The following is a 24,420-nucleotide window of genomic DNA, read 5'->3' as shown; positions in this document are numbered from 1 at the left end:
CCAGAACTTTAAAGTAAATTTTCAGGACCTAATGTTTCACATAATGTCTACGTATACGTGGTAAATAATAAGAAAAACATTGTACGTTCACATTTATTACAAGTTATAAAACAATATATTTAAAACATATGTAATATAAATTTATATACACACACAATATATATATAAAACATCTATTTAAGTAAAAAAAACATTATCCATGTAAAATTGATTTAGCTAATGCTTACAGAGCACTAATAATGTGAGTGCATGTGTTTGGCCAAAGAAAGAATAGAAGTAAAGAAAATGGATCTATTTAAGTATACAGATATTTGTTTGATTTTTAAGACTTTTCTAAAACTTTGTGGGTTTTTCTGTTTTTCCAAAACTTTTCCAGGCCCGGAAAATGCCATGTCAAAATAACATGACTTATGCAGGTTTTCCATGACCGTATGAACCTGGTATATTTTTGAATATAATTTATACCTGTGATTGCTGATCAATAAATATTTAATTTTATTGTAATATTGGTAACAGTTGAGCTGCTGAATTTGTTTGTAGAAACCAAGATAAATCTTTTTTCCTTTAATTCTCTAATGAATGGAAGGCATAGCATTTAACTGACATAGAAATATTTTAGCAACAACCCATAGTTCTCTACTCTCTCCTTTGCTTAATAAAAGCACAGAAACATTTATGAAAATACTTTACTGACAGCACACTTTTAGTGCTAAACAATGTGCATTCGTGTGTTCAATTTGAAAAGTGCATTTCCTGCAAAACCTTTATTAATGTTACTTGTACCTTTTTGTGATATTGCATGCCTTGATTAAAAATGTATTTTAAAACTTAAAATGGCCTCCTAACCCTCCCCATATCATAATCGGCTTCATCACTCTGTCTCCTCTCCACCAATCAGCTGGTGTGTGGTCTGGCGCAAAATGGCTGCCGTCGCGTCATCCTGGTGGAGGCTGCACACTGGTGGTGGATGAGGAGATCTCTCCCTCATTGTGTAAAGTGCTTTGAGTGCCCAGTAAAACGCTATATAAATGTAAGGAATTATTATTATTAAAAACATTATTATTTAAAGTGTTTTAATTTAATTTCATATGAAGAGTTCGGATGCAAAAACCTGTAAGTGCCATTTTAGTCCTATGTTTACTTTCAGTTATTTTACAGTGAAATCTCTGAACCTGCACACAAGAGTCTGAGAAGAAATGTTTTATTGATTATTTCAGATGGCATTTAGATGTTTTTGCATCTAAATTCTTCATATATACAGACCATGTTGTTTATTGGCCAGAGATAGGATTCTGATGCGTGCTTACTTGATTAACTGTAAATGTCAAATTTTATTAAAGCACATGACGAGTGCGCGACGACATTTGTCTAACTGTTTGCTTATTTCTCTTGCAAGGAAACTCCCTAAGCAGAACTAGATCAGTGAGGTAAACATGAAACCCAGCCGAATGCAAGAAAAACAGGAAACTGACAACCGCAGCTTCTAGCTATGTGTACACATGCAGGCATGTGCCCTTGTGTGTCTCACTCTCTCTCTATATTAGTGTGCCTCTGTTGTCTTTATTTGTATTGTCTTTATTGTGTGTGTTTATATAACTTTCGTAATGTGTGCTTGCATGCAAATTAGCATCTTAGCGTGCGAGAAAACAGATCAAAGCGTCGCATCTTTCGGTATGACTTCATCCTCGTCAATTTCACCGTGTCTTGTTTTTAAAATGGCAAATCACCTCTTTGAACAGGATGCCTTCGTTCTTATCGCTGTCCTCTCTTTCGTCCTCGTCCTTCTCCCTCTTTTGTCTCACCACGTCTTTTACAAAGCCGTATGCAAAGCAGGGTTCTTCTGTTGTTACATAGTCTCTGAGGGCCGTGACTGCCAAAGAGCATTCGATTTCGCTTCTCAGCTGAGACTTCAGCTCCTCGCTCTCTTCGGCATAACTCTGGCTGGGGGAGAAAAAGGAGGTCTGCTGTGACTCCCACTGATGAGAGTCTGATGGACCCTCGGTTTCCTGGATGGATACTCTTTCTGTGCTGTATGTGCTGCTACTGTTGCTGCTGAAGAACACTGGCTCTCTAACCTGAAGAAAGAGGACACAAGAAAGGAGAACTGCTGAAAAACACTTATAAAACCAGTGCAGAGTGGGAACGGTGTTGTGTAAAATTACTTTTAAAAGTAATATGTTATAAAATATACTTTAATATAATATAATATAATATAATATAATATAATATAATATAATATAATATAATATAATATAATATAATATAATATAATATAATATTATTAAACATTTTATTAACATTTAACATTATTAAAAATACAAAAAAATCAATAGTTGGCTAAACATTGGATTTCCTCTGGGATATAACATAAGCTGAAATAAGTCTAACCTTAAATGAAATTAACAGATGGGCTGTATAGATTTTTTACATGCATTCAGTTCCTAAATATAGTGTGCTTGGACGCTTTTAGACATCAGCAAAGTTATGCTGAAACTGAGAGGCACTTAGCCTCTCAGTGCATCCAAAAAGTGATATACATTAAATGAATTTATAAAAACGTGCATCCAAAGTGAAATAGTAATATAGATTAGTAATGTAGTAATGTTATCCAATATCCAACAACAACAAAAAAATACAATTTGTTTAAATATGGTTATTACTTTTGTAATACTAATTAAGATAAATAATTATCTCAGAAACACGCTAATATTAGAAATACCCAATTACTGCATTAAGTTGATCAAAGGGATAGTTCATCCAAAAATTAACGTTTACTGATTATTTACTCAACCTTAAGTGGTTGTTCTGAGTTTATTTATTCATTCATTTATTTTTTTGATGAACACAAAAGCAGATATATTGTTGAATGTTGGACAACTGTAGGCACTCACACTCTTGGAAGGGAAAATACTATGACAATGACTACAGTTTACGATTAAAGAAGGATTGGAACAAGCCCCGTGTGAATAACCATGCATTGCGACAACGATTGACCAAGGGCGTGTCTGAAGTTTCGGCTGACGCAATCGTCATAGCAGCGTCAGCCAATGAAAGTAGTCTGCAATCGACTACTGTCTGAGCTGGGGTATGTGCATAAAGCAATCTGTATATTTAAGGCAAACTATATTAGACGCAAATTATCAAACAGGCAAATAAGATAACTGGTTACAAACAACATTCGCTGCAGATTCTTTATGGAAAAAACAGCAGTTGTGATTTTTAAAGATAATACACATCCCCTTTACTCAGCATTTGAAATGTTACCATCAGGACGCAGGTTTAAAATTCCTAGAGCCCGAAAAAATTGCTTATGAAAAGTCATTCATCCTAGTTGCAGTTGTCTTAATTCGAATCACTGTTTGATGTGAATGGGGTGTTTGTAAAGAACGATCTGCAGTAATATGTATGGGACTAATTTGTTTGTAAGTTCTTGATTAATGTTGTTGTCTTGATGAGTGTTGCTATTATATACTATATATATTTAAGCTATGTCATCAGCTACTTTAATTTCTCTGACTGACTGATAATGTTTTTACAATTTTCATCAGTTGTTATAATTATAGGTAATTAGGCCGTACCTGATTGATAGACGACCCTTCTCCGCTGTCCTGTTCTGGCACTCTGGTGACTCCCACAGACACATTTGCTTGGCTGACATTCTTGCCCTGTTTCCGTCGCGGCCTCTTACGTTTCTTTCTGGGCCGGTTACGACTGATGGAGCTGAGAACCAACTGGGAGGAGATGCTAACGTGGAAGAAGATATCACAAAACATGTAAACCGCAGTGATTTATTCATTCCTCATATTGAAAGAGAACATATCGAAAACATTTGTGTGTTAAAGTCATATACATTCCTGTTTTTAGATCAAATCTTTACATATTCATTTCTACTCTTTGGTTTTAACACCGTATGAGAGTATTTAAATTTTTATGTCTTTTGTTTTAAATGGTGTATGCTTGTACAGAACTTTGGTAAGCACTTATTGTTATTTCTTAAAAGCATTTTATAAATTAAAATTGACTTGACATAGATCTTTACCTGCCATTGGGGCAGAACTCCTGTGAATCCTGAGACTCACCTATGAAAAAGAGAAAGAATTCAATTACATTTAAATTTGATTAAAACACCTAGGTCATTGTTTCAGTGTCTTTAAACCAACACTTACACTCCGCCTGTGCAATAATGGACTGTTTCTCTGTCCCGTGTGTCCACTCATATTTGGCAGTTCCGTGATTTATGATCTTCCACAGAGCGCTGTTATGAACTATTTTTTCCAGCTCTCCTCCTTCGCTCTCTGTGCTAGAGTCTGGACCCGAGCCAAGGCGGTTGACAGCTTTTATATCACTATGGGCCATGTGAGAGAATGGGACGGTGGAGTTCCAAATTCTTTGCACCTGCATCTTCAAACTCTATGACACAAATGAACAGATCGATTAGACCTATGCAATATGACGTAAAATATTGTATGGACAAAAGTTTATAGTTTCATATTATCCTCTACTGCTTATTTCGTAGTGTCACAAAATAGATTGTTTATGGTTCACTGAAAAAAAAATGATTGATTGAATTTAGTAAGGCAGCTTGGAGGCTCAGTAGTTAGCACTGTCGCCTCACAGCAAGAATGTCACTGGTTAAAGTCCCGGCTGTGCCTGTTCCCATTCCTGTGTGGAAATTGCATGTTCTCCCCGTGTCCGCGTGGGTTTCCAATTTAGCTTATTCAACCCACCTATACTTCATGTCTTTGGACTGTGGGGAAAACCGGAGCACCCGGAAGACTCCCACACAAACACAGGAAGAACATGCAAACACCAAACAGAAATGCCAACTGACCCAGCTGGGGCTCGAACCAGCGACCTTCTTGCTGTGAGGCGGTCGTGCTACCCACTGCGCCACCTTGGTGCCCTAAGATCAGTAATTCTACTCATATGGCTCAGAAGTTGTGTATAACAAAACCTTAAGGTGCATAAATATGGTGCCTTATTTTGTCTCACGCACATACATACCCTGATCAAAACCATTCCCTGGGAAAACAAAAATCCCATACACCTGGCCTTCCCTAATCGGTGCTGGTTATGCTATCTGGCAGAGGAGGATATTGTCTTTCAGACGTGACAAGGTGATACAAATTCATTTAGCCTGTCCTCTAACTGTGATTGGTCACAAAAGCTGAACTTTGTACCTGACTAGGCAACAGAGGACACTGCACTCAGTGTTTGAGCAAACACAAAGACTCGATTCTTCACAATCTAACACGTCCTGCTCCTCAAGGTTGGTGTGTGAAGTGGGAGGAGCTGCTGAGGGCGAAACAAGAGCTTTCTGCTTTTCAAAATGAAAACAATTTCTGAGTTTTGACAATATTTGCAGAGATGATGTCCTATATCCCACACTGAAACAAGCTAACCAGTTACAATCTGACTACTAGGTTCTAATTTAGAGCATTAAATCAGAGTTTAATCGCTGATGAATTGCAAGACAAAGTTTGCTATCACAAATCCTTACGCGGTTGACAACTTCTCACTAATTTCACTGCGTGTATATGTGGGAGGCAACAGCATCAAGTCAAACGGTTTCCTTGTTTGATTGGATGATGATAAAGTCATAATCCGCAAAAGAAAGGGTGTGGTTCTGATTGTTTATTTTACTTCCTCATTGTTTAGATATCCAGTAACGCTTTTATTTAATTGCTCTTAGTTAGCATAAACAATAGTAGATATTTCTTGCCCTTAAAGGATAGTTCACTCAAAACTGAAAATTCTGTCAACATTTACTCACCCTTTACTTATTCCAAAGCTGTTGCATTTTCTTACTTCTGGCCAACCCAAAACAAGATATTTCGAAGAAAATCACAAGTTTTCAGCTATTTAAAAAAATATTTTCACTATTATTTAACAGGATAAAGACATTTATAAAAGTGTAGAATCATTTGAGAGTGAGTAAATGACATTTCAGAATGTTTTGGGTGAACTTTCCCTTCTGCTTTTAGTTTCTTCTAAGATGATAGACAGCTCAGGACAACTAGGCTAGCTAAAACCACTCAGAACATTTTAGTGAATGCAACCGAACAAGCTTGAACCACCCTGAGCACCTTAGCAACCACACATCAATACGTTGGCAAGCACTGTGGCAAGCAAGTAGAAACCACACTTTTCCTAGGTGACATTACACAAACCAAAGTATTGTAACATGAAACTAGTCAAATATACACAAAGGATTGTACATTTTGTGAGGGAATTATTTCTAAATGCTTCCCAAACTAAAACCTGAACAAGCTAATTTTTCTTCTCTCCTGCTAGAAGGATCTTCACAGCCTGGAGAAACTCTGCAAGGTCTTACATAGTTACAGCATGTTGCATCAGTGAGCCTTTATATGACCCCAGTTAATCTGCCCCACACTCTCCCTTCCCGTTTCCCTTTCCCTCTCTCCGGTCATCCCTCTGCAGCTCTCATTCTTCTAAACTAAAAGAAAACAGGCCTCCATCTAAAACCAACGTCATCCACGCAGATCCTGCCAACAGTTTATTGCAAGCAGCCGAATCCTCCATCTTGATAGCTAATGGAGAAGCTGTTACATCATCGAAATGACTTCAGAAAGCACTCAAAGCGCTGTGGGAAGACATAAATCCATCCTACTGCATTTCAAGCATGAGCAATGGAAAAATGTTGCAACCAAGTCAAGCAACCTGTAGTTCCTCAGTTGTTACATTAACGCAGCATGATCGCATGAGACTCCGACAGAGACACCCTTTCCATTACAACACACTCATATGCATTCAATGATGATTTGCGAATCTGGCATGCAAGCGAAAGGAAAGGAGAGACAGAAGAAAACGTACCGTGTTTTAAATACAGCTTCAAATGCAGAGTTGAGCATGAGAACTCGTTTACTAACACTATTACAGCCTGTCCCTCCCTCCTGTCTCTCTCTCTCTCTCAATGGCTAAGTCAGTGTGTACATTTCTCTGCTGGCTCTCTGCCATGTCGTAACTGCACTCTGATTGGATGGGGCTGATTTACGGGAAATCCATCTCCATTTCCCCTCTCTGCGCTGTACTCCTCCTCCTCCTCCTCCTCCTGAGGCAGCAGTCAGGCTTGCAGTAACTTTACCTGCCTAAAAGACTCTTTTTCTTTGGCTAAACTGTATTTCGTCTTATGAAATCATTCTCATATTTTGATACTCTTGAGAGTTGTTTCTTTGTGTACCTCTATTGGGCTTTTATAATATAAAAAGTTCAACTAAGTTTACCCTCAAAGTGTAAATTCTGTCATAATTGAAGACCATTGCTGTTAGATTGCCTTCTCTTTCTTACCTCTATGATTTTCTTTCTTTATTTTGTGAAACATAAAAGATGATTTTAGTGTTTATTTTTGTCTATACAATGGAAGACGTTTAGATATAGACATGTTATGCTCTGCTGAAATTCTAGATTTTGGAAGGTGTGCAATGACACACAGGTAGTTCCAGTCAGTTTTGATCACAGTTTGAAATAAATGCGCTTCCTATAAACATTAGTGGTAACCATATATAATATGGATAAAGCAAGTCTACTGTTTCAATCATTTATTTTATAGTGTACTTTGGAAAAACACTGGAAAATAAGTGTTTGTAAGAAAACACTTACAAAAAAACTATTACAAAAAATGGCAGCAAATTAGGGAAAAAAAACCTTCATCTGTTCACAAATCCTTACAAGACATACACATAAAAAATACGATGCATTTTCTCACAACGCAAACAATTATAATAAAACGTGCAGCACTTTCTCACAATGCAAACAATTTACAAAAATGCGCTTCATTTTCACACAACACTTTAAATAGCTCACAACATAACACAAATGTTTCAAGAGGACCCTAAAACATGACGGACTTGGCTATTTAGGTTATAGTTATTTAGATAAGATACAGCAGCAGAAACACACATCAATGTAGCATAATTTTTGTAGCACTGTATAACAATAACATTTTTGCAGTTATGGTTGGGTTTGGGTTAGGGTGGGGTAGGCGTTAATAAAATACAACTTATTGGGTAATTTAATAAATAGCATAAATACTCCTCTGTACAACTACTGTTTTGACATTACTGTGAAGGTTGAGTTTAGGGTTTTAGGAAAATGTAATAATAAAATAAAAAACTCCCCTTTCAAAGATCACCTGCAACTTTACTGAGCAGAAGTCATGGCAGCAGCATCCGTCACGTTTTAGGGTCCCCTTGAAATTTCTGTTGTGTTGCCTTGTTTTTGCAAGTGTTTTGAGATGATGCAGCACGTTTTTGTAAATTGTTTGCTTTATGAGAAGATGCTGCGCATTTTTAATGTGTATACATTGTGAGGTTTTGCAGCAGGTGTGCTGTCAAACGGCGGAAAATCTTTTCTTAATTTGCTGGCGCTTTTTGCAATTGCACGTGTTTTCTTAAATGGCACCACATTCTCTCTCACACTCTCTCGGCCACCGTATGTTTGTCATATGAATGAGCGTAATCTTACATGCCACTATATGGGGATGCACAGAAACATGACTGACAGCATGGTTAAAAGTTGTAAACTTTACAGTACAATGTTTGCATTTTATTTAGTAATATTTTATATAGAGCCTGTAACCATTAGTTTTTGATCATTGATTCGTATTAATATTTTGTATTTGTATTCCAACATTCTTAAATCAAAGAAGTTCTCATTATAGTGAGAAATTTAAATCATGTATGAATGTGTCCCTTCCATGTGGTTAATATATACATGAACTATAAATAATAATTATATAAATTATTAATTGGTACTATATTATATAATTATCAGGATATAAGATTACTTAAATTATAATGCAAGTTTTTTTTTTGTTAAATCGCCCTGCCCTAGTTTGAACTATTTGCTTTTTACATTTCCCAGAAGAACTCATACAGGTTTGGAATAATGGGATGATTAAATGAAGAGCAAAGTAGGGTAAACTAATTTGTTTTACCCATAACAAATTTCCCTTCCTGGTAGGCAGGCGTGTGTAAAAATGTAGAATTTGTTTGCTGGGGCGTCGAATAGCTTATTTCAGTGCACAAATTCAAACTGAGAAGGTCAAACCTCATAATTCTCTGATGACAATCACTTGACATGGAGTCAATGGATTTCCAGATCTGATCCAAAATACTGCCAGCTAGCATGATATTCAACTCAACGAACCTACATAGCTGTAACTTCAAAGATAAAGTCACAAAATATACTTCAGTGTGTTTGAAATGAGCATCAATATTGGGATAAATGTTGTCTGTTTTACTTGGCTTATAAAACCACTTTTTTCACTGAACACCTTTTTCAAACAATGGCAAAAATGTTAAACAGTAGCTGACAAACGGTATCATGACGGATTCACGGATCACGGATTCATGACATAAAATAATACGTTTTTTTTCAGTTTCTACCCTCCAGTGATATCCATCCTAAAAATGGTTTTGTCTCACTTACTGTTGTATGATTTTTTTTTCAATATAACCTTAAACAGTTTATACTAACAGTTTATATAATTTCACACAAACATGAAATTTACTTACTATTTACAGGTCCAAAACCTTTATGAGTTGCTTTATTTTGATGAACACAAAGAATATATTCTGAGGAAAGCTGGAAAACTAGAACCATTGAATTCCACGGTATTTGAATTTTTCCTACTATGAAAGTGAATGGTTGTTTCCAGCTTTCTTCAAAATACTTCTATTGTGTTCAACAAAAGAAATTCAAAGGTTTGGAACAGGGCTGCACCATATTGGGAAAAATTTGACATTGTGATATTTATTTTCCCTGCGATATATATTGCGATATAAATACAATTTCATCACATGACTTAAATAGCTCTAATTGGAAAGTCCTTACTTCAGATTAATTGGGATGATTTTATATGGGAGTGAAATATAAATATATTTTATTTAAATTATGGTATACATGTAATACACATAAAAAAATTTAATAAAAAATTATATATATATATATATATATTATATATATATTTATATATAGAATAAAGGCAGTTTTTTTTTCTTAAACAGCACTTTAGGGTGAGAGTTTACTCTTTATGCTCTTTATGTTCTTTTAACATTCTTTAAACTCTTAAAATGTTCACATAGGCCTTAAAAACATGAAAATGTTACATTTTCACTCTATAATAATTAGATTTTGCAGTGACTCCACAAATCTCATTTATTTTGTCCTGTAGATTCTGGTCAACTATAATTCCAACTCAACACTGCATGTCTTGTGATGTGACTATTGCGAACACACACATTGCAATATCAATGCTCAAATGATATATTGTATAGCCATAGTTTGGAACAAGTGAACGATGAGTAAATATTCATTTTTGGGTGAACTATCCCTTTAAAAGCTTGCAATTACTCATATTTGTTCTAATTCTCTATGCTTAACTCACATTAATGCCTTGAATTTTCTAAATTATTTAGCTTTTGCATATTAAGGTGGTAACACTGACTCTGCCATTTGTTTCACATTAGAAAACAAATGAGATGAGTGCTTGTATGAAGAAATAAAAAGATATCTGCAACTCTAATTCAAACAAGTACAGAAACATTTTATCTGTCATGATTTCTGAAAAGAACGGATCAGACAGTAGACAATCATATAACCATATGTGTTTGTGCTTTGTGTTCCTGTACCCACAAGCAAAAAAAGCCCTAAGAAAGACATACAAACACCACTATTCCTCAAACATTATACAGAGAATTAAAGAGCTGTCCTTAAATGACTTCTTCCTATAAAATAAGATCTATATCTAGCTTGTTTTTTTAGAACTGGTTTAACTGCTCTGCTGAATGGACTTTGTAAGTTAGAAACATCACATCATCCAAAAGGAATGTAAATACAATACTGCTAACTTATAAACAACTTTGTTCCTTTGAGGATCTTTATTTGAAGGAAATAGAGCTGAGACATTTTTTGACAACAAAATATTTTCTTGGAAAGTTTCCTATAATATTTGTTTTTAATAAATTAGGTTTATCAGCAATGATGCAAAAAATGCTGGATTCCAAACAATTCTTTTATGTTGTCCCAACATAAATCGGTCAAGTTAACTTAAGCGTTTTAACAATTTAAGTGGATTGAACAAAAGACAATCAAGATGTCCCCCCAAAAATTTAAGAATCGTGTTGGTTAAACTCATATTAACTCGTATCGTTCTATTAAAGAAGAAAAAAATGTTACTTGAGAATGATCATGTGACTCTAGAACAGCTTTACTGTTTTAGAAATAACATTTAAATAATACCATAAAGTACTGGAGTAGAAAAGATTGATTTTAAATTGTAATAATATTTTAACATATGATTTCAGTATTTTTTTTTTTACTGAAATAAATGCAGCCTTGCTAAGCATAAAACATTTTTTGCCAATTATTTTCCAGCGACAGACTTTACAGTGTGCAATCGTCACATGATAGTAACACATCTAGTGATGAAATCCAGCTTGAAAATCAAATTTCACACAGCAATTGTTTTCTATCTGTCACAGTCAGTTAGCATTATGGCTAGGGCTGAAAGATATATTGTTTCAGCATTGATATATCACAATGTATGGATCCACAATAGTTACATAGTAATGATATGCAACGTTGAATTGACTTTGTCATTTTTACACACACACACACACACACACACACACACACACACACACACACACACACACACACACACACACACACACACACATATATATATATATATATATATATATATATATATATATATATATATATATATATATATATATATATATATATATATATATATATATATATATAAACCATAATGCATGCACTGTTTATTTCACTTTTATTGCTGCTTTGTTGTATTAATCCATGCTTGTAGTTTATTACATGGTTTATTACATGTTATGCATAATTCACTCCCCTACACACAGTAAAACCCAAAAACTTAAGGTAACTCAAATAATTTGAGGAAACCGATTGCAAGAAACCATTTAAGTTAAAAAAACTAAGCCTAATGAATACTGTGAACTTAATCCATTTGAGTAAACAAAGCAATTTGAGCACAGTAAAACCCAATAAATGAAGTGAACTCAAACCAACTGAGTACTGTAAAACCCAATAAGTTATGGCAACTCAAACCGTTTGAGGAAACCAATTGCAACATACCATTTGAGTTAAAACACTAATCTATACAAGTACTGTGAACTTACTCCATTTAAGTTGAAGTACTGAGGCATTTAATTAACTCATTATCTTCAACACTGAGTTCAAAACTCTTTTCAAATGAATAGAACTAACTTTCAGTCATTTTTTAGTTAACTACACTCATTTCATTTGATAAAGTTGACAGTTGGGTTTTACAGTGCAGAATCATCTCAGTCAATAAAAATTAATACATTTGGTAACCTGTTAGAGATCAATTCTCACTATTAACTAGTTGCTTATTAGCATGTCTAGTATTGAGATATTGGCTGCGTATTAGTATGTATAAAGCACATGTTATGTATGATCTTAATCTACAACCCTAATCCTACCCAATACCTAAATTACCTAAATAACTAATAATAAGGAGCAATTTAGGAGTTTATTGAAGCAAAAGACCAAATGGGTTGCTAAGAGTGAAAACTGAACTTTAAAATAAAGTGTGGCCAAAATCTGTTTCTGTGTAAATCAAAAAATATTGCAATATATCTCAGAAAATCTTTTTTCAATATCAAGCAGTCCCAACTCTGGCTACACTCAAAAATTGATGTTTGCTGTTTATTTCAAATGAGCTGAAACAACAAAATTCTTCGGTTTTTAGGGGACAACTTAGTTTTTGTTTGTTCAATTCACTTACATTTTAAAGAAAAAAATTACTTACTTCATGTTGACCCAACACAAATCGATTGTGTGGAACCCTGCATCGTTTACAGTGTACAAAACCAATTTGAACCACACTTTTTGCGAAACTTGCTTTGAAATTTTATCATTGTCCAATCAAACAGAATCAGGAGTTAAGCCACACCTTCAATCTGTCATTTCTAAGCAACAGCTTAGGGAAATGATGTGGTTTGGCTTGTAACGCTCGGACAAAACTCTGTTACCTGAACATTACATTTCAATAAACATGGCCTAACTTATAGCCTATATTTAACAATGTTCAGTAACCAAGCAGGTACTAGTTTTTTTATGTTGAATGTTTTTTTTTTTTTTTTTTTTTTTTGCAGAAGTGAGAGATAAGAGCCAAAGGCATATGATGAAGAAAACACAAATGACAGACAGTGTATTCAGTGAGCCATGGCATACAGAAGTGTGGATGTTTCGGACTCTTAAAACAGGAACATTGTGGTATTGAGGTCTGGGACAGGACCGAGAAGAAAAACACAAGCTAAGGGCTATAATCACAGCCTTTTACCACTGAAGATGTGACAAAACAAATCAGCTTAACCAATGGGAATGTCCACTTCACAGTGACTAGGCGAGTGTTGACCAGACGTTAACTGAAACATTCTAACTTATTGCACATTTATCACTTTGTAGATAAATGGTACTAAAACAGCACAAACCACCGACCAAAAAGTTTTTAGAGCAAGGAAAAAATGTTTGTCTGCATGACCACTGTCTTTTGGCATTACACATTTAAAACTGAAATAAACCATGAAAATCCAATAGTCTAATTTTAGTGATGCATTACACCATGGTGTATTAGAGTAAAAACAAATAGATTGCACCATACTAGCCCAGGTAATTAACCACAGTTTATTAAGACATTTCTTTAGTTTTCTATAAATATTTTTTACATTGTACAAATGTTTAAACAAAATATCTGCCTGTCTATAATTAATTTATGTAACTACATTTATAATTACACTATTGACCAAACCTTACACCTTAACCCAACCTTAAACCTACCTATGCTCCCAAACACATCCCTAATCTTATCCGCAATCCACTTCTATAGCAACAAAAGTGTTGTGCAATGCCATAACAACACAATTAGTACATTGTACTTGTTTTTTTTTTATGTAAGTACATAGTAAATAATGGTACTTACGATAAAGTGGGACCATATATTTTTTATTAGTTCACCAATATATTTTTAACTATTTGTTAGATAAATCAGATAAAGTAAATTAAACAAACACTCATCATGTATAGTTATATAATAACAATATACAATAGACAGGAATAAATAGATAACATTCTACTGAAGTGAATAAAAGACTATTACATTGAATAGTTCACCCAAAAATGAAAATTCTGTCATCATTTATTTCTCCTCCAATTGTTTTAAACTTATTTGAGTTTAATTCTTCTGTTGAACTCAAATGAAGATATGTTAAAAGAACGTTGGGAGGCAGCAGCCATTGACTTTTATGCATTAGTCAACACTTGAAGTGGTTCAAAACATTTAATCAAAATTGTCCTAAAACTAGAGAAAAATACCCAGTCTAAGCACAATTTTGAAAAACTTTGTTTGATCCACTTCAAATGTTGACTACTGTATACATTTTTAAATTGTACTGTGGAATTTACTGGCTGCTGGTTTTCAACATTCTTCAGAATATGGTTTTGTGTTCAACAGAAGAAAGCAACTCAAGCAGAACCAAGACCAAGTAAAGAAAATGCATTATTTATGCATCATTAATCATTTCACATTTCATGTAAATGTCACTTGTTTTAAGAATGTTTCGATATTTGCACTAAAAGCACAAATACTACACTCAAAAAAAATGTTTGCTGCTTGTTCAAACTACTTATTTAAAATGAGCTGAAACAACACAATTCTTGACATTTATTTGGGACAATGTAATTGTTTTATGTTCAATCCACTTTACCTTGTAAATACAAACAAATTACCTTAATTGGTTTGTTTTGGGACAACACGAAGACATTGTTTAGAACCTTGCATTTTTTACGGTGTAATGCTAGTAAAATATTAATAAGAGGATAATTTTGGATTTTTTTCTTTCCACTAGTCTTTAAAATACACATTTCAGAAATAACTTGGAATAAATGGATAGTTCAAAATGGATAGTTTCACTTTTGAGTTCAACAGAAAAAATTTTTAAATGATGAGTTTCCTGACAGAATTTCATGTTTTGAATGAACTATTCCTTTAAATCTGACCAATGCATAAAAATGCCTGAAGTGTCTTGCTATAAAGGAAAACAGACTCAAGTGTGAACACACACACACACACACACACACACACACACACACACACACACACACACACACACACACACACACACACACACACACACACTTTTGAGACAATAGACAGTGACTCATCCTCGCCCCCACTCAGGAATAGGATGCTTTTGGCCTGAGTAAGTCCTGCTCTAAAGTCTAAGCACTGGGACAGGATGGGCTGCAAACAGACCCCTTGAATACCTGTCAGGGGCCCCTCTGCCCCCTTAGCCACAAAAAGAGACACATTAATCTCATTAATCTGCTATTAGTGCATTTTCTCATCACAGTCATACAGAACTACTTATAATAACCAATTAAACACATGATAACAGGCTTTCATGTACCTTTCATATGAACTGTGCACTTGTGCAGTTGTAATTATTACAAGCCTGCGCACGCTCGTTCAAACACATTTCTGATGGTTTATATTTAATTTAAGAATGTATATTTAATACGTTACATTAAACATGTAGAAAAAAACATATATATACGTTACTTTTTTAACATGACGTCCAAGAGATTTGTGCACAAAGTTATTTTTTCCATTTGAAAGAATTTTGTTTCCAGTTTTCCTTCAGACATTTGTATTAAAAAGCCTTCATTTGTTTTTACACAAGATAAAGCGTTTAGGCATTTTTAAAACAAGGAAGAAGCGTTTAACTTCCTTCTTCGCTCATCCGCCATTTCACAAAACAGAGAGAAAGAAAATAGACAGAAAACTGCGAATTCAGTTGTGTTTTAAAGACAGACGTTTGTGACGGACACTATAGGAACAATTGGGTACAGTTAAGGGGACTTACCTTAATTATTTTAAAACCGAAGGGAGAATCGGTGTTCGTCCGGCGTCGACTCGAGCTATTCTGTTCGCCCGAGACAGGAAGACTGGGGCTCTGTGTCAAAACCTAGTACGATGCCTACCTAGACAGCATGTTTGCACCACACATACGGGTTCGCGAGGCTGTCTACATAGGAAGATTTCTAGGTTATGAGACGAAGCATATGACATCACTGCTCAAGATTCATGTTGAAAGTAAGTTATCTGAATCCAGAATTGACGTTGCGCAGACTAGTGTTTGCTACAAAATAACTTCCGCCACAATTAAACCCTGAACAGTGTAATAAAGTAACCTACTGTGCTAGACTTTAACATTTCATCCAGATTACAAATAACCTTACTGCTGTACAAAAACAACAGATATATAGCCTAAATTAAGTTATCTCGAAAACTAAACTTGTTTAATTTACGATTTCACGAACTTTTAAAACAAGTTTTACAGACATGTTTTAATTATTATTTTTTTTTTTAATGTAGCAACGGTAAAAATATTTTATATACATTTCATACAGAAAAATACATACGTGGGATGTATATCACCTGAGCAACACTATTCAGTTTTTATTTTGGTTTGCAGCACCATCTACTGGCTTGCACATATTAGTTTACACAGTGTAATGCTGAAGCATGTCATGAGAGGGTGTGGATACAGTTTTGAAAATAGGCCACAGTCAACCAGCCTGGGAATCCCGATGTTTAACTTTTGTAAAACTCTACGTTGCAGTTTCTTCTGTTCCACCCTATTACAGATAAAACAATGGAACACTTTTCTTGGACTAGACTGAATAAATTCATCTAATTCATGGGTTTTTAAACTGAGCTCTAAGATTGCTAGAGACTCAGTGAAAAGTGGCCACTAGCTGAAAGGGCATCAGCTCTGTAAAACAGGTGTAAAAAATAAATAAATAAATAAATTGCTGAATGAGTTGGTGGTTCATTCTGCTGTGGCTACTCAAGAATAGTAAAGGGATTAAGTTGAAAAGAAGATAAGTGAATGATTAAAATCAATCAATTTTATTTCAGTGTAAAAATTAATAAAAGTTTCACTAAAACTAACAAAAAACATTTTTTTTTAAAAATGAAAACCAAAAAAGTAAATAGGGCAACGCAGTGGCGCACACTCTCAGAAAAAAAGGTACAGTGAAGGTACAATTTTGTTCCTAGAGGGAACAAAATATATAATTGTACCTTTAAAGGTCCCATATTGGTCCTTAGGGTACAATTTTGTACTCAAATGGGCTATAAAGGTACAAATGTCCAGATTTAGGTTTGAAAGGTACATTTTTGTACCTTTTATAGCACATTTGGATACAAAATTGTACCGTAAAGGATCAATTTGGAACCTTTAAAGGTACAATTATATATTTTGTTTCCCTATAGGAACAAAATTGCACCCTCAGCTCATGATAAGATCAAGACACTATATAACACTAATTTAAATGCATTAATACTAAACATTAATACTAAAATACATAATTTATAAATATAATAAATAAATAAATTGATTGAATTAAATATTTTAATAATTAAAATTTTTTCATGTATTTAAATTTAAAAAATTCTCAAAATCGTTAATAATTTAATTTATAATTGAATGTAATTTTAATCATAAAAAACGTAAATACTGGTCTTTGCTTACTGTTTAAGACCCTATAGTTTATGGGATGTAGAATAAGAACCATGCAGAGTGACAGCATCTTCATACAGGTGGTGATGTTGCTGTCCCTTTAAGAATTTGGCTTGTTGAGACATACTAGTGTTTGTTACTGAGGCGGTCGGTAGAGTATGCTGGCTGTTTACACAGAACTTCGCACGCTTTTCAAAGAAAAGTCTATTTTGGAGTCCACATTTTTCAGGTAAGAGTGTAGTAAAGATATATTTTCAGTCTCATTTTTACATGTGAAGCCGCGTGTTCTGTTGATTTTTTCTGACTCTCCGGTCTCGGCTTTCCCCCGCTTTAAGTGCTCCGGGCTGGCTGGTGTACGTTGGCCTGCAGGATGAAGTTTGCTAAGATGTCTGCAGCTTATTAAAGAAGTTAATACAATATGATATCGAAGTCACCGAGGGACATAACGTTATAAACGGTAAGTACTATATGCTGTTAGTTTTCTCGGTGTAAAAGCTCCCTTTATCGCCTACGTTACGTATTCGCGCCTTATATCTTACGTAACTGCTTTATTAATAAGTGTTGCCACGGCGGAATATAACCGCAACCCAGATAGCAAAATACTTTCGGTCCAGTTGCGGCTAGATTCTCGTGCACCGGAATCGGGCCGTGAGTAATGTGCGGTGTGGCCCGGAGCTGGCGCGACTAAAGTCTTCATATACCTTGATATAAAACCTTTTGTTATTAATACTGGAATTTGTAATTATCGATAATGTTTTATATTTTGAGGCCATTTTCTAGCCACGGTTGACCGAGGAAATGTAATTTTAGACGGTTATATACACCGCCATTTTGTGAAGAAAAATCACAATTTTGTCACCGGCAAAGCGACTGATTATGTAAACGTGGCTAGTTACAAACGTGGCGTGTGTATGCTTGTACATATCTTTGTTTCAGTGTCTAAGTTACATTAATGTTGAGGAGTGTCCACAAACTCTCATGTCCAGAATTGTTGGTGCTTTACTATTGTTTAACGTTATACTTATGTTAATGTAGAATAATTATTAACATACCACGTTGTATAAATCGACGTTTTAAGTTATACTTTGTTCTTTAATGTAATAATTTGTCTTTTTTGGTCTGAAACTGGTAACTTACCTTGAGCTATTTTACCTATTTTATTAATATCTCAAAATAAGTAAATAGTTATTGCTTTATCTTATTGCTTTCCAGAAGTTTATGAAGTTTCCAATTGTATTTCAGGACAAGATTGAACAACATAATGCAGCCTAACAGCATCAGACCAATGAAGGCATGTCATATGAAAGCATGGCTTAGTTACAAGATGTAAGTATGTCTCATTATCTATACCATGGTTTTAATGGCTTACATACTATTTTAAATTTGTAGGTTTTTACTTACAAACAACAATAAATGTACACCCACATGTTTAAAATTATTTTCTAGGTATTCATCGAAAGATGAGAGATCAACTGAAGAATGCTATGGACCTGACTCTAAGGTACTCTTTCTAAACTTTCTCCACTTGATTAATATTATTAAATTCTAGCTTTAGATGGATTCCTTCATATTTGTTTGTATGCCACATCTTATGTTCCAGGAATTGATTTTACAGCAGCACTTCTCATGTTGCCAGCCTTGTTAAGCGAGACACTTCAACATTTCTATGTGCTCCGGTGCGTATGTTGTTTTCTTTTTAGTATATGCTGTGATAAATGCATTATATAATGCTTGATATTCTTTATATTAGGATGACGCAGTGGGTAGGGCTGTCACCTTACAGCAAGAAGGTCGCTGGTTCGAGCCTCGGCTGGGTCAGTTGGCATTTGTGTGAGGAGTTTGCATATTCTTCCAGTGTTTGTGAGGGTTTCCTCCAAGTGCTCCGGTTTCCCCACAAGTCCAAAGACATGCGCTATAGCTGAATTTGGTAAGCTTATTTGTCTGTAGTGTATAAATGTGTGGTGAATAAGTGTGTCTGGATGTTTCGTAATACTGGGTTGCAGCTAGAAGGGCATCTGCTGCATAAAACATGCTGGATAAGTTGGTGGTTCATTCCACTGTGGCGACCCCAGATTAATAAAGGGACTAAGCCAAAAAGAAATTGAATGAATGAATGAAATTTATATTAGTCTTTTAATCTGTGATACTTTTTTTTTTATTCAGTGAATATTAATTATTTTACTTTCTATGCATGTTGATTTTCTCTTCATCAGTGATAGAGTGACTGATATTAAAGTAATTATTGCTTTGTCATTTACAGTGAACCATCTTCACCACATCCAACAGTTCAAGTACAGGAGGAGGCCACCGACTGGACAACTGTGTTAACAAGACGAGTCACAGCAGTCTTCAGAGTTGATGGGATTGCGATTGGCCGGGCTAATGATGCGGATGAATATACATTTTTGACATATCCATCTTATTAGAAGAACACCTTGATGTTTCTGCAGTGGAATGTTTTGAATGAACGGTGGACGGTGACAAGCCTGGATCTACTCCAGTTACCAAAGTGATCAACCTTGTTTTTTGTTTCTCTACATGCTCTTGGGATAATCACAATCAAGTTAATCCAGCACACTGCTATTATTCATGCATAAAGCAAATTTTTAAATAACTTGTGGTCCTAATGACTATCAAAGAACATTTTCCAGTTATGAGTGCTTTACATGTCATGTTTATCAAAAGCATAAACACTTATTGTATTACAACAAATTACAACTCCACTTGAGGATGATGAGGAGTAATCTGCTGATGTTGAGGAAGAGGCTACTGATGTTTTTGGTTTTCTGCACTGTTGAAGCAATTTATAGAGAAAGTTTGCCTTCATTCTGAAATACAGAGAAAATTTTGATGACAAATTATTTATTATGACTGTTATTATTTAAATACTTTGGACTTTATAAAGTGCAGTACTTGATGTAGCCTGTGTAATGTGTTTATAAATCTTAAACAGTATTCTTGTGGTCTTTGTATTAAGGGTAGATTATATACTGTACAGTGAGTGAACAATTTTTATTTGTTATCTAAATTGTTTTTTTTACTGTTTTACATGTCTGCTTTATACTTACTGTGTAATTTTATTTCTTAACACATTCAGTTGTGAGTTGTAATGAAATATTTCTACATTAATAAATAAAAATGGACATCTGCGAACCGAAATGTTTTATTTATTTATTTGTGCATGCAGTCACCAATGGATCAAAATGCCTGGGTCAGTACCCTGAAAATGCTATATAATATAAAAAGGTACATTTTTGTACCTTCGGTGGGGGTACAAAATTGTCCCTTAAAGGGTACAAATGTAGAGGGTACAATTTTGTACCTTTAAATAGAGGTACAAATTTGTACCCTTAAGGGTACCACCCCAGTGACAGGCCATTTGTACCCTAAAAGGTACAATTTTGTACCTTTTTTTCTGAGAGTGCAGTTGGTAGTGCTGTCGCCTCACAGCAAGAAGGTCTCTGGTTCGAACCTTGGCTGGGTCAGTTGACGTTTCTGTGAGGAGTTTGCATGTTCTCCCTGCGTTAGCGTGAGTTTTTTCCGGGTGCTCCAGTTTCCCCCACAGTCATAAGACATGTGGTACAAGTGAATTGGGTAGGCTAAATTGTCTGTGTATGGGTGTGAGAGAGTGTGTATGGATATTTCCCAGAGATGGATTGCAGCAGGAAGGGCATCCACTGCGTGAAACGTGCTGTATAAGTTGGCAGTTCATTCTGCTTTGGCGACCCCAGATGAATGAATGACTAAGCTGAAAAGAAATAGAATGAATGAATGAAAAAAGTAAAAAATTTGTTAATTTCCTTCAGCTTAGTCCCTATTCATCAGGGGTAACCACAACGGAATGAACTTATCCAGCATGTTTTACAGTGTGGATGCGCTTCTAGAGGAAACCCACTCGAACAGGGAAGAACAAGCAAACTCCACACAGAAATGCAAACTCAGGACTTGAATCAGCAACCCCCTTGCACTGAGGCAACCACTGAGCCACCAATGTCACTCCAAAACTATATAACTGTGTAAATAAATTCAGAACTGTAAAGAGTAAAGTATATAATGACGTAAAAAAATACCTTAAAAACATTTAATGCAAATTTATCAAGGTTTATCGAAGACTTTGAGGACAACACAAACCCTTAATACAGAAATACTCGTTACTGAACATGTACACATAGAATTTAGAACTTTTTTTTTATTTTTGTCAATACCGCACATAGATTATGTAATTCATCAGCCTCATATTTATTTTTTATCATAGCTTTTTTGTTATAGTTGTTGTTGTAAATGGTGATCATTCCAATTTCCAAATGCTTTGTATTTAATATATTTTTGTATTCAATAATGCTTTTAAAATTAACTTGTACAAAACATTAATAATAATAATCTTGTTTATTAGGCTTGGTAGATCATTACAAAATGATGTTACACTTGAACATATAGTTGAAGTCAGAATGATTAGCCCCCCTTTGAATTTTTTTCTTTTTTAAATATTTCTCAAATCATGTTTACCGAGCAAAGAAATTTTCAGTTTGTCTGATAATATTTTTCTTCTCAGAAAGTCTTATTTGTTTTATTTCAGCAAGAATTAAATTAATTTTTAATTCTTTAATACAATTTAGGGTCAATATTATTAGCCCCTTTAAGCTATAAGTTTTTTGAAAGTCTACAGAACAAACCATCGTTATACAATAACTTTCCCAATTACCCTAACCTCCCGAGGTTAACCGAATTAACATAGTTAAGCCATTAAATGTCACTTGAAGCTGTATAAAAGCGTCTTGAAAAAATCTAGTAAATTATTTACTGTTATCATCACAAAGATAAAGTAAATCAGTTATTAGAAATGGGTTATTAAAACAATTATATTTAGAAATGTATTGAAAAAATCTGCTTTCCGTTAAATAAAAATTGGGAACAACATTGGATTTTCACAGCTTTAAGTACTGTGTTCTCCAAGGAATCTTTCAGTAAATATATAAAATATATATTTTATATTATCTCACAGATTTCCATTCAATTTGATCTTTATGGCAAGCTGGTGGGTGAGCTAGTTTTTTTCCTGGCACCAGAGGGGGCCCTCACAGTAACTAACAAAACAGTGCTGACAGAGAGGATTACATGAAAGAAGAATGTGTTATCTATTTGACCTATAATAAAACAAATCAATAAATTATTAATAACTACAGAAATAAATACAATTTTACGAACTTAAACTAAATCCATAAACGTTTTTTACATAAGTATTTTAGAACAAGAAAATTACAAAGTCAAATTTTGAAGCAGGTGCGGAATCAATACTTATTAACAGTGCACTGTACCATTCATACTACAAACAACAAACAACAAACACAAGTTATGATTACAAACGCTTTATTCCAAATCCAAAGCGTTCGTAGTGGAACACGCTTAGCCTATTGGACAATCAGCCCATCAATCAACAATGTCGCACTGCTATTGGTCAGTCACTCATCCGCTTACTTCACTGGGCGTTTCGGTCAACAGAGGAACAAGTCGGAACGCAGGAGACGAGGCGAACAGGAGAGAAAATGGCCGACAGATTCTCTAGATTCAACGAAGAACGTGATTTTCAGGTACAAATACCACATAACCCGCGCGCATTTAAAGCGTTTAACGTCTCTGTGCATGTCGGCTATTCTTGTTTTGTGCAGTTTGGTACTATTTCATTTGAACCGCTGAGCTCGCGCTGCTTTCGCGTTGCAACTGACACAAGAACAAGCGATGCGTCCCAGTTTAGCATTGACAAGCTCGATACGTTACCAGTGAGGTGTCCGTGTCTGCTTTCCAGTTTAACTCATACATTTTTAAGAATTTCCAGTGAATATCCACATGTCACCTGAAGCCTGAGAAGTGTCGTTATTTGACCCGTGGTGTTTGACGGTGGTATGTTGATCATTTGAGAAGGGGCTTTGACGCTGCTAGGATGACCGCAGCTGTGCCCGGCCTGGCACTGAGAGATAAACGCCTCAGTCAGGAGAATTTGAGCGAACATCTCATTTACTAAAGGCCACCTGGCTCTAATGTACGCTATTTGAATTCATAAGGTTAGTCTTCACTTGTGAAACTTCAGACTGGGCCTTCTAGTGAAATTTGTTTCATTAAGGATTGTGCAGCTTAACTTTTATAGCACGCTAGCCGTGAAACCATGTTCTGTGTCTGCTCGCGATACGTGAAGAATACGGGCATTGTTTGATTTGTTTTCCACCCAGACGCGCACTTGTCTTGCACAATAACATGTTTGTTCTGTGTTTTGCATACCTGATTTGCCAGTTATGTCAGCTGGTATAAAGATTACCTTCCTGTCAGTTTTACCGTCATATTTCAGGACAGTGCAATAGTGAGATCATTGTTTACTGCATTATGCTAATGCAAGACCTGACATCTTGTGACTGCTTGGTCATTTTCGAGTTAAAATATCAGCATAATTAAATTTTTTGGGTCTTTTTCTAGATGGATTGTCATGATTTAAATGCATTTATTTTATATTCATGTTTATTTTAAATTCTCTAGTGATGCATTTAACATTTTCTGTGCATCTCTTGAGAAATCCTGCTTTCGAAGTTCTCCGAGCATGAATGCTGTTTTCGTCTTGACAAATGGTATGTTGTTTGTTTTGAGCTTTTCTTAATGTAAGTCACTCTGTGGTGGATTTCTACTTCTTTAACCAGTGACTGGGATAGTTCTGTCCCACACTGATGTGTAGGCACAGAGGAGTTCAGCGTCCATTCTGAAAGAAGAGTTTCTGAAACCACCTAGTTGGGCAGTACATTGAGTATTGACCCGT

General features: G+C 34.9%; 2 protein-coding genes and 1 long non-coding RNA gene across 21 annotated transcripts in view; 2 read left to right on the top strand and 1 right to left on the bottom strand.

Moving 5' to 3' along the window:
* Window positions 1-16,021, bottom strand: part of map3k14a (mitogen-activated protein kinase kinase kinase 14a) — a 29,583-nt gene extending 13,562 nt beyond the window's left edge. Inside the window, exons 1-7 of one of the 4 annotated variants that reach the window (XM_087244866.1) lie at window positions 6,474-6,553; window positions 5,181-5,292; window positions 5,005-5,080; window positions 4,167-4,410; window positions 4,040-4,079; window positions 3,579-3,744; window positions 1,728-2,075 (exon numbers count right to left, since the gene is read on the bottom strand). In XM_087244866.1, coding sequence (XP_087100992.1) covers window positions 1,728-2,075; window positions 3,579-3,744; window positions 4,040-4,079; window positions 4,167-4,410; window positions 5,005-5,043 — 837 coding nt within the window. In that variant the 5' untranslated portion in view covers window positions 5,044-5,080; window positions 5,181-5,292; window positions 6,474-6,553. Of the gene's footprint in view, window positions 1-1,727; window positions 2,076-3,578; window positions 3,745-4,039; window positions 4,080-4,166; window positions 4,411-5,004; window positions 5,081-5,180; window positions 5,293-6,473; window positions 6,554-6,834; window positions 6,937-15,959 lie in introns of those variants that run through there. The other 3 variants (XM_087244868.1, XM_087244867.1, XM_087244865.1) reach the window with 3 other exon arrangements.
* A 1,728-nt stretch (window positions 16,022-17,749) lies between these two features.
* LOC137490682 (uncharacterized) lies at window positions 17,750-20,780 on the top strand. The gene is made up of 7 exons (XR_015481046.1): window positions 17,750-17,850; window positions 17,957-18,078; window positions 18,864-18,947; window positions 19,068-19,122; window positions 19,222-19,297; window positions 19,372-19,548; window positions 19,882-20,780. It is a non-coding gene; the product is annotated as an uncharacterized LOC137490682 (long non-coding RNA).
* A 2,343-nt stretch (window positions 20,781-23,123) lies between these two features.
* Window positions 23,124-24,420, top strand: part of gpatch8 (G patch domain containing 8) — a 36,033-nt gene continuing 34,736 nt past the window's right edge. For 15 of the 16 annotated variants that reach the window (XM_087243060.1, XM_087243050.1, XM_087243052.1 and 12 more), the window contains exon 1: window positions 23,127-23,209. Coding sequence is in view for 1 of the 16 variants with exons in the window: in NM_001328037.1 (NP_001314966.1) it covers window positions 23,165-23,209 (45 nt within the window). In the remaining 15 variants the exon portion in view is untranslated. 16 annotated transcript variants of the gene reach the window in all.

This window comes from Danio rerio, chromosome 3 (genome assembly GCF_052040795.2).
Source record: "Danio rerio strain M-AB ecotype USA chromosome 3, GRCz13ab, whole genome shotgun sequence".
Classification (NCBI taxonomy): Eukaryota; Metazoa; Chordata; class Actinopteri; order Cypriniformes; family Danionidae; genus Danio; species Danio rerio.
Note: the sequence above shows the minus strand (reverse complement) of the source record. Positions and strands in the feature narration are given on the sequence as shown.